General features: G+C 31.1%; 2 protein-coding genes across 2 annotated transcripts; one reads left to right on the top strand and one right to left on the bottom strand.

The window, feature by feature from the left end:
• pit (probable ATP-dependent RNA helicase pitchoune) lies at nucleotides 1-5197 on the top strand. Its single transcript, XM_090101985.1, has 11 exons — nucleotides 1-166; nucleotides 326-412; nucleotides 665-790; nucleotides 1015-1275; nucleotides 1629-1778; nucleotides 2009-2173; nucleotides 2473-2614; nucleotides 3136-3295; nucleotides 3601-3753; nucleotides 4220-4390; nucleotides 4697-5197. Exons 1-11 carry the CDS (start codon nucleotides 67-69, stop codon nucleotides 5018-5020), a joined length of 1839 nt encoding a protein of 612 aa, XP_089958111.1. The 5' UTR covers nucleotides 1-66; the 3' UTR covers nucleotides 5021-5197.
• Nucleotides 5198-5276: 79 nt separating this feature from the next.
• LOC149908500 (ATP-dependent RNA helicase DDX18-like) lies at nucleotides 5277-8878 on the bottom strand. Its single transcript, XM_090101986.1, has 9 exons — nucleotides 8404-8878; nucleotides 8177-8326; nucleotides 7935-8099; nucleotides 7324-7462; nucleotides 6678-6840; nucleotides 6326-6478; nucleotides 5916-6083; nucleotides 5466-5643; nucleotides 5277-5368 (listed from the first exon to the last, which is right to left on the bottom strand). The coding sequence occupies exons 1-9, from the start codon at nucleotides 8651-8653 to the stop codon at nucleotides 5340-5342; spliced, it is 1395 nt and encodes a 464-aa protein (XP_089958112.1). The 5' UTR covers nucleotides 8654-8878; the 3' UTR covers nucleotides 5277-5339.
• Nucleotides 8879-10510: the final 1632 nt, after the last annotated feature.

The raw sequence follows: 10510 nt of genomic DNA, 5'->3' as shown, positions 1-10510 counted from the left end.
AACTTCGGTGTAAAATCAAGTGGCGCGTGTTAATATATGAAAAAGTTTCAATTTTAACTCTTCAAAATGCCCATGCCAGACAAGATATTAATGAGAAAAATTAAAAAGCGGGAGAAGAAAAAGTTGAAATTGATCGCAAAGAAAAGTACCGGAGAAAATGAAGAAGGTAACCTATTATTATTTCTTTCACGTCGTGTAAATTGCATTCTTTTATATAATTCTTTATTAAAGTTACACTATTTAAGTGTCTGTTCATACATCTCTTAAAATGCATGAGAGTTAAAAAATAAGAACAGTTGTGAACATCTCTCTTTTTAAATTTAAGAAAACAATCAAGAAAATGTACCGTCCGTTGAATCAACGAAGAGAGCGTCTGAAAATATTGAAAACAATACTGAGGTAGTTCCAAAAAGTAAGTAGCTTGTTTAGATTTATATTAAGAATAATAATGTTTAAAAATATTATATTTCATAAAACTCATGCGCATCAACAAAATGTGTGAAAATTTGACTTGATTTATTTAACTTTAAGTTTGCTTTATATTATTTTTATTGTAATTTTCGCTGTTTGGTATAAAAGCATTAGTTGAAATATGAACATAAGCATCTCAACTTATATCAGAGTTGAAGGTATTCATATTTAATGAATTGTGTAATATTATCAGAAAAAAAGAAGAAGAAGCCAAAATCTGAGTCAGTGGTGGAAGAAACAGAAATAAAAGAGGAGCTAGTGGAAAACTCAGATGATGATGCTAGCCAAGATGAAGATAAGAAAAATGATGAAAGTCAATGTAAGTCCTAGTCTTGAAATTTAGAGGTTATTAAATACAAGATTTTATTACTTACAATTATGTTATATGTTACAAACATTATATTTATTTGAATTTTGTGATATAATATGTATTTAGTTTGGTTGGAGTAGGTTAAATTCCTGATAACATATATTTTATGTGAATTTATTTAAAATTACAGCTATACTTGTGTCAGTATACTTTATTAATGTTAATTATTTCAGTACCTGGATCCAGTCTATGCCTCGGAATATTATCAGATCAGAAGTTTTCATGTTTGGATGGAAAAGTATGTGAAGCTACACTAATGGGTATTAAAGATATGGGATTCACGACTATGACAGAAATTCAGGCTAAGGCAATCCCACCCTTGTTAGAGGGAAGAGACTTGGTGGGCGCAGCTCGAACAGGCTCCGGAAAAACATTAGCATTCCTCATACCGGCTATTGAATTGATATACAAGTTGAAGTTTAAACCTAGAAATGGTAAGATTTGTAACTAATAAATTAATTGATTACTAATGTAAATAAACATAAAAATAGTAAAAAGTAAAAGTACAAAAAATGTATTTTACATGCAAGTTTTGATTAACATGATGACAAAAAAGGCGAATGTGAAAATTGAATTCCACATGAAGATAATCAGTTTATTAAAATGAAAATAAATTGAGTCTCCGGTGAAAACTGTTGAGGCACATTTGTTATTATTTTAATAAACTGAAAAGACATGTGTTTAGAGTCATTTCATGAACGAAGAATGGATATCTGATATTTCAATTAAAATTAAAAAAATACAGTGTAAAAATATCAATATTACAGTTTAATAAATTTTGTTCAAGGTACTGGTGTTATAATCTTATCACCAACAAGGGAGTTGTCAATGCAAACATTTGGAGTTCTTATGGAGCTCATGAAATACCATCACCATACTTATGGTTTAGTAATGGGAGGTGCTAACAGAAGTACTGAAGCACAGAAACTTTCTAAAGGTAACAAATTTAAAAAAAATATTGTAAAATCTAAATACTCATATATGTTAATTTTTTATGTATGATTTGATTGATGTTGACTTGCTTCAAGTGTATGTTTATGTAGATTAGTATGAAGATGAATAAATAAATTAAATTAAATAAATAACACAAAAATAAATAGAATAATAATTTTGGTTTAAGGAAAAATTTAAAAAGTAGAAAAAACATCATTATTGTTTATTTTACAGGAATAAATATACTAGTAGCAACACCAGGAAGGTTACTGGATCATTTGCAAAACACTCCCGACTTTTTGTACAAAAACTTGCAATGTCTGGTAATAGATGAAGCCGATAGAATATTGGAAATTGGGTTTGAAGAGGAAGTCAAACAAATTATTAAGTTATTACCAAGTAAGTGTATTAACAACTTATATTTATTAACTCCTGTGAATATTACCTTTTTTATGTATGACTAGCTGCTTCGCGCGTTTTCACCCCCTGTTGGTCCACTCTCCTCTCTCCACTCCTGTTGGTTGTAGCGTGATGATATATAGCCTATAGCCTTCCTCGATAAATGGGCTATCTAACAGCGAAAGAATTTTTCAAATCGGACCAGTAGTTCCCGAGATTAGCGCGTTCAAACAAACAAACAAACGAACTCTTCAGCTTTATAATATTAGTATAGATTCAAGACTAACCTACATTTTTAGAACGGCGACAAACAATGTTGTTCAGTGCCACTCAAACAAAGAAGACAGAGTCTTTAACAGCTTTGGCTGTGAAACATGAACCAGTGTATGTAGGAGTGGACGATCACAGGGAACAAGCAACAGTTGACTCATTGGAACAAGGGTAAGAAACAGAATGAACTGTGTTTTAAGTGTTGGATATTATTTAAAAAAAGACGTGTGGCACTCGGGAACTGCCGTGGTAAAGCTATTGCATAGCATGCCTTCAAGCCGTGCCGTCGGAGTGGAGAGCGTGAGGTTTTTTCGTTACGGAATTTCTCGATTCGGTCTCCGCGCTCAAGGCCCGCGATAGAAGCTATGCAATAGCTTAAAAATAGTCAATCAATAGCATTGTATAGATTTTAAAATTTTAACAAAAAAGCATACGAAATCCATGTGAATGAAAAACTGCCTTTTTATGAATTTTTTGATTTGATATTGAGTTAAAATTCTTTATTGTTCTTTATTTCTTTCCAACAACATTTTTTAAATTTTGTAGTAATGAATTCTCTGACTCAGATGAGGTAAAAACTTGTATGTCAGGATGTTTTTGTTAACTTTTATTGTAGTTATACAATATAATTATCATATAATTAAGAATGTAAATTTAATTAATTATGTATAATGTTAATAATAATATTTTAGGTATATAGTATGTCCATCAGAAAGACGCATGATGGTTCTATTCACATTCCTCAAGAAGAATAGGAAGAAGAAAGTGATGGTATTCTTCTCTACCTGCATGTCTGTCAAGTATCATCATGAATTGTTCAATTACATTGATTTACCAGTTATGTCTATACATGTAAGTTTTTCAATAAAAATTACCCATTTTATTGATGTAAAATGATAGTCGAGTCGCCTCTAACAATGGTACATTCTTTTCTGCATACTACTTTTACAAAATAATGTCGATGTTCCACATTAGTCAGATGTTAGAGCTCACATTTTTTCTAGATACAGCCCAGTTGCTACAAATTATTATAATTTAAGTGTTCAAAATATTATATTCCTTTAAAATCTCCAACATATTTTTCCTCTATGAGAGCTTTTAACTAACAAAATGTTAATTGTTAAGCAATAAATAATAATATTTATTGTTTCATTCAGGGAAAACAACAACAAGCAAAGCGCACAACAACTTTCTTCCAATTTTGCAATGCAGAGAGTGGAATTTTATTATGTACTGATGTCGCCGCGAGAGGGCTTGACATTCCTGCTGTCGATTGGATTGTTCAGTATGATCCGCCAGATGACCCTAAGGTAAATCTTATATATAAAATTCTCGTGTCACAATGTTAGTCTGCATACTCCTCCGAAACGGGTGGACCGATTCTCATGAAATTTTCTGTGCATATCGGGTAAGTCTGAGAATCGGCCAACATCTATTTTTCATATGTACCACGGGCGAAGCCGGGGCGGACCGCTAGTTTAAATATATTATATGGAAAAATTTATAATTACACCCTTTTTAAATAATCAACCGAAATAGACATTTACATTTTTGTTGAATATAATATGTATGCCTTAATGTATGCGCATTACGCATAGCTTCCGAAGGTCCAAAATTATAAAATTATTTTGTTTGTTGGACAAAAGGAAAGGCTTGAATAGAATTAAAATGGTTGAGTTGTCATAACCTTTATTGAATTCTCATGAGATGGCCTTGCAATAATTATTATATTATGTGTTTTCTTAAGTAAATAATTTATTTTGTATGCATTTATAGGAATACATTCACCGAGTGGGCAGAACAGCCAGAGGCTTAGGCACCAGTGGACATGCTTTATTGTTCTTGCGACCAGAGGAGCTGGGATTCCTTAGATATTTGAAACAATCTAAAGTTACACTCAATGAATTTGAATTTTCTTGGAATAAAGTTGCTGATATTCAGTTACAGGTAATTTTCACAATATTAAAGTAATATTTTTTATTAAATTTACCTTAAACTTATCGATTTTAATATCTTTTCAGTGATATTTTTCAACCAATAGAAACATTGAGCCTTATTTATCAATTATTTTCATTCTTTAACATCAATCAATTATAAATAATAGAAAAAATTCGATCACGGGGCGGGACTCGAAACCGCATTCTTTCACGCTAATCCGGGGCGGTTGCTTGACCAATTTATATTTATAAAGCATTTGAATGCCATAAAACCAAAAATATCAAATTCAATCAATAAATTTTCTAATTTTTTTAGCTGGAGAAGTTAATATCAAGAAACTACTTTCTCAATCAATCCGCAAAAGAAGCCTTCAAGAGTTATCTACGCGCGTACGACTCGCACCATTTGAAAACAATATTCGATATTGATACAATTGACATGGCTAAAGTATCAAAATCGTTTGGTTTCACTGTTCCACCTGCGGTAGAATTGAAAGTGACTTCTAAAGGCCCTACTCAGAAACGTAAGGGTGGTGGCGGATTTGGATACTTCAAGAGTTTAAATAATCCAGGACAAAAGAAAGACGCAAAAACGAAAATTTACAGACAAAAAGGCAACAACAAAAGGCCAGTTAGCTGAAGCTAAATTGGTTCACATTTGTGACTATTTATAATTTTTAGTTTAAAAGCAGTTTATTTCTAGCTGAATTGTTGCTAATGTTGTATAAGCAATGTTTATGATTACAATGATAAATACATTTGTATGTTAATGATGTTGTAAAATTTACTATTTTATATTAAACAGCATTAAAAACTAGCCCGGAATTTACCATTCTTATCAATATTGTTATGAAATGATACACTGTTACTCCATGTCCCATATGATAAATAAAACGAATTTTTTCATAAATATTTTTTATTTTTATTTAAACGAATAAGAGAACATATTTCTTCAGGTGTCATCGGGCCTTTTTGGGTTTATTATTTACTGAAATGTGTGTTAAGGAAAATATAAGTGGCAGTGAAGTTTACTAGTCTATAAAAAATGTATAATAAACCTAAAATAAAACTTTCAAAAAGGATACAAAAATCAACATGTGGCTGTTCTAAAAATCCAAAGGATTTAGCTGCTAATTTTAAATCCAAATTGTTGATGTTAAAAACTTTACTTAGAGGGTGTTTCTTGTAACATCTTAGGAACGACAAATAAGCCTTTCGAGCTAAGAGTCTTATAACACCATTATTTTGTATTAAGTCTTCTAGCTGTAAAAATAAAAATACAATCAGTTACATTACAATAAAATCCATACTATTAATATTATAAATGCGAAAGTAACTCTGTCTGTCTGTCTGTTACTCAATCACGTCTAAAACTAAACGTCTTAAACTACTAAACCAATTTGCATGAAATTTGGTATGGAGATATTTTGATACCCGAGAAAGGAGATAGGCTACCTTTTATTGCGAAATATGTACCACGGGCGAAGCCGGGGCGGACCACTAGTTATAAATAAACAAAGAATCCTTATACATACCATTTCCTGTACATCATCTTGAGGTGATTCAAATGTATATTTATCTAAATATACTTTTTCTTTCTTTAGAAATTCAACAAAGTTTTCCTCTTCAGGTCTCAATACAATAACAGCATTACCAGTATTATTTAAGCCCCGCGCTGTTCGTCCTACTCTATGAATGTATTCCTAAAAATAAAAACATTATAAAAACACTAATAAAAAATAATAAATACTACAACTACACTACAAACATGATAAGGTGATTTTTTGTAGGATAGTCTAGGACCCATTCACTTCAAACATAAATGTTATAAGTTCATATTAACATTAAAATATTGCTGATCACAAATCATTCTTGATTTAAGTAGGTATCAGTTTTCAAACAACTTTCGAAAATAATTACTTAGTTGTAATAAAGTCTAAATTACCTTGACATCTGTTGGTGGATCAAACTGCACAACCCAATCAACTGCTGGAATGTCTAAACCTCTTGCTGCTACATTAGTACAAAATAAGACTCCACTTTTAGCTTCTACAAAATTTTGGAATGCTTCTTTTCTTTTAGATTGACTTAACTTTCCCTAAAATAGAATTTTTTACTTTACTAATCTATACAAAAACACTTATGTTCAATTAATAACTCAGGCCCCGGAATCACAGACACCTTAGAAAATCTATTGTGTCATGGCCCAATCGGGCCGTTCGGGGCTCAATGGGTAAATAATATTAGTACCTATGAAGCTATAAATTTCATATTATAAATAATAATATGTAACTAACATGGATACTCAAGACAGGAGCTTTGCAGTGTACCCTGAAGAATTCATAATGAAAGTCGACTGATTTACATGATGAGAAGAACACTAATAATTTCAACTTTTTCGCCTTTTTTAACATTTTGAAAAGCCATGGTATTCTTTTTTCAACAGGGCATATGAAATAGCTGAAAACAAAAAAAAGTGATCAATTTTATTTTATATTTTTAACATTTTGCATTTCCATAATCAAAAAATTATTTGCAAAAAATATTATCACATTTATAACCTATTTTAAAGTAGATATACATAAAATCTTATATATAAAAATGAATCGCAAAATGTGTTGGTAAGCGTATAACTCGAGAACGGCTGTCTTATATATAAAAATGAATCGCAAAATGTGTTGGTAAGCGTATAACTCGAGAACGGCTGAACCGATTTCGATAATTCTTTTTTTATTATATTCCTTGAAGTACGAGGATGGTTTTTATGTAGAAAACGTAAATATGTACCACGGGCGAAGCCGGGGCGGACCGCTAGTATACAATACATTTTGATAATTAAATAGGTATTTCATTGTTCTAAAAGTATTGATTGTTAAATGATAAATCATTAGATAGTAATCATTTGTATGTATTGATTGTATACATTTTGTAATAAATTATTACCCTTGTTGAAGCCCCCGTACTGTGGACTGTTTTTCATCTGTGACTGATATTAAAATTGGATTTTCTCTCAACACTAATGATGCTAAGTTTCTCACTCTATCATCTATGGTTGCACTGAAGAGCCCTGTCTGCCTTTTTTCTAAAAAGAGAATAAAAAATAACATCAACTAATCAAACATGCAAAATATTCAAGATTCCATACTTAAGATAAAATAATATGTTAAGTTTGAGCCACTGAACAGGCCTAATATATTGCTAAGATTTATGTTATCTTATATATAAAATTCTCGTGTCACAATGTTAGTCTGCATACTCCTCCGAAACGGGTGGACCGATTCTCATGAAATTTTCTGTGCATATCGGGTAAGTCTGAGAATCGGCCAACATCTATTTTTCATATGTACCACGGGCGAAGCCGGGGCGGACCGCTAGTAATGGATTTTATAACAATCATGGATTTTATGCACTACCAAACTTAGTAGAATAGTACATTAAAAATAAGCTACAAGTACAGCTTCATACATTGCCTGGTTCTTTTTCTATTGCAATACCTATTCAGATGACATTGTTTTATATTTGTACCATACTTCAATAGCAAATAGATAGCTTACTTGGCAACAGTTTTATTATTCCTTTAATATGTTTCTCAAATCCAGCTTCAAGTAATTTGTCAGCTTCATCCAAAATCAAGCATTTTAGGTTTTTGCAATTAAATTCTTTTGTATTTTCCAAATGATCCAATATTCTGCCTGGTGTTCCAACCACTATGTTTACACCTAAAATATTAAAAGAATCCATTTATTTCCTGATTCAAGATAAAAATAATTGAAATAATATATAGTGCTAACCATACCTTGTTGCAGAGATAATAATTCTTTATTTTTCTTAACACCACCAACAATCAATGCATGTGATAAATTAATATTGACTAGTAATTTTTTCAAAATTTCATATGTCTGCAATGCTAGCTCCCTTGTTGGTGAAATAATGAAACATCCTGTTCCTGGAACAACAGTATAACATTGGTATTAATTAATTATGATGAAGTAATATTTGAATGTTGGTTTGAAATGTACTTACCAAGTTTTTTGTTAAAATTGCATTTCAGTAAACTATTGATCAGTGGAATAAGAAATGCTAGAGTTTTACCACTTCCAGTTTTAGCCGCTGCTATAACGTCTAATCCAAGTAACATGTGAGGTAGCACTTTTGCTTGAATTGCAGTAGGTTTATCAAATCCCATTTTACCTATAGAACTAATGATTCTGCTGTCTATCTTTCCTTCAAGCATTGAAAAAGTGGAGCGACTTATAATATCGTCAACGTTCATCTTTTTTATGATTTTATATAAGAAAACCACTAGATAACGTCAGTATTCTTATGCTCAATCTTATTTCGTAAGTATGACTCTTATTTACGAAGGACGTATGAACGATGAATTAAAATTAATTTATTGCGTTCTCAACATACAAAACGGTTAATTATAATTTATCAAATTACTTTTGTATCATATTAATTTTAAAATAAATAAACAAAATAACCTTAAAAATTATAATTTACAGTCAGCTGTGTTTTGACATTTCTGTTTCTTTTTTTCGTCTCTCTATTGATTGCCATTGGTAAATAACCGCAAATAAAAGTATAGGTAAACCAGAATCTGATGGCAATTAGGGAAATCAAAATTTTGAGTGTGCAACACTAGGGAAAATGGACTGAACGATCTTGATCACAATCTTGATACTGCTTATTTTTATTTTGTCCTCCATGTTGCCCTCAATATCATTAGTCACATACTTAGGTGGATAATAATGAGATATCCGATAATATGTAGGTGTGGTACATACTTACATGTATATCATGGAACTATATATACTACGTATGGAACCCACACTCCCTAAGAAAAAGTAAAGTCAAAAAATTTGACCTTGAATCTTATCGTTTCCCCTCCGTCTCTTTCTAGTTACGGTGAGTCATAATATATATAGTATGTCTATATTTCCGTGGGGTGAGTATAAATGTAAAAAATTCAGGATATTAAGGAAAAAAATAACGGATACATCAATTTTATTCGTATTAAAATTTTACTATAATACTAGATTTTGCCCGCGACTTCGTCCTCGTTGAAGTCATAAAACATAAAATCCCATTTATCCCGTGGGGATTTCGGAATAGCCTTTCTAAGTGCACCTTTAGGATACTCTAGATATACAGAGTGTGCCAAATTTCATGTCTTTAGGTCCAGTGATTTTAGGCTGTGCGTTGTCTGTCAGTCACTAAGTAACGGGAGAGTTTTATATTTATTGATTGATTGATGGTTGATGATTTACGGCGGAAATAAATTACGTAATTGCATTTATTATTCTAATATAGTTACTGTAGAATTTTTGCAAATAGATAAAAAATAGATGTTCAAGTATTTAACATTGGAAAATTGTAATGTTCCTTTCAGCGTTTTTTCATGTTTGCGTCTTCCGTCTTGCATCTTCAGAACACAGGACCGCTATAAATTATGACAACATTTTGCTGTATAATTTGGCGTTACGTCCAGTCATTTGAGGAATTAAAGAAGTAAAATATCAATGTGTTTTTATAATATTTATTTATCATTACAATGCCAACTGCCTTTACAAATTTGCAAATTATAAGATAATAACAATAAAAAGTAACGAAATCGGTTCACTGAAAATATTTTTATCATTCCATACCCTTAAGTATTTAAATAGTTTTAAGAGTACTTGAAATATGAGATCGTGGTCTAGCGCTTCCCTATCATACAATAAAAAACAAAATATAATATATTCAGGGTGTAATCGTTAAGTGTGCACAGGTGATTATTCCGTAACTATTGCAGGTATCAAAAAACTTTAAACTGATATCGATATGATACTGATATGATACTTTACCTAATGAGTAAAATAACAATAATAACTTTTTTTAAATATAACAAGAAATATCTAAAAATGTAACTTTAAACCCTCCCATACATTTTATTTCCCGTAACGTATATATTACGTTCCCACTGCTGGGACATGGCCTCCTATGAGGTTACAGCCACATCCACCACACTGGCCAAGTGCGGGTTTAAAATGAATGTTGCATATCTTCACTTTTTCAAAACAGGATATTTTTAATTCTACTATATTTAGCCATGTATTACGTTCCGCTAGATTGGACGGAAACCTGTAAA

This window comes from Colias eurytheme, chromosome 5 (assembly GCF_061535395.1).
Source record: "Colias eurytheme isolate Ceu_HAF_F1 chromosome 5, ilColEury1 Martin Lab GWU primary, whole genome shotgun sequence".
Lineage (NCBI taxonomy): Eukaryota > Metazoa > Arthropoda > Insecta > Lepidoptera > Pieridae > Colias > Colias eurytheme.
Note: the sequence above shows the minus strand (reverse complement) of the source record. Positions and strands in the feature narration are given on the sequence as shown.

Coding starts and splice junctions, on each gene's coding strand:
- pit (XM_090101985.1), top strand. CDS start 67: ATGCCCATGCCAGACAAGATATTAATGAGAAAAATTAAAAAGCGGGAG. Junction 413..664: donor TACTGAGGTAGTTCCAAAAA/GTAAGTAGCTTG, acceptor TAATATTATCAG/AAAAAAAGAAGAAGAAGCCA. Junction 3,296..3,600: donor TACCAGTTATGTCTATACAT/GTAAGTTTTTCA, acceptor TGTTTCATTCAG/GGAAAACAACAACAAGCAAA.
- LOC149908500 (XM_090101986.1), bottom strand. CDS start 8,653: ATGAACGTTGACGATATTATAAGTCGCTCCACTTTTTCAATGCTTGAA. Junction 7,463..7,934: donor AATAATAAAACTGTTGCCAA/GTAAGCTATCTA, acceptor TTCTCTTTTTAG/AAAAAAGGCAGACAGGGCTC. Junction 6,479..6,677: donor CTCCTGTCTTGAGTATCCAT/GTTAGTTACATA, acceptor ATTCTATTTTAG/GGAAAGTTAAGTCAATCTAA.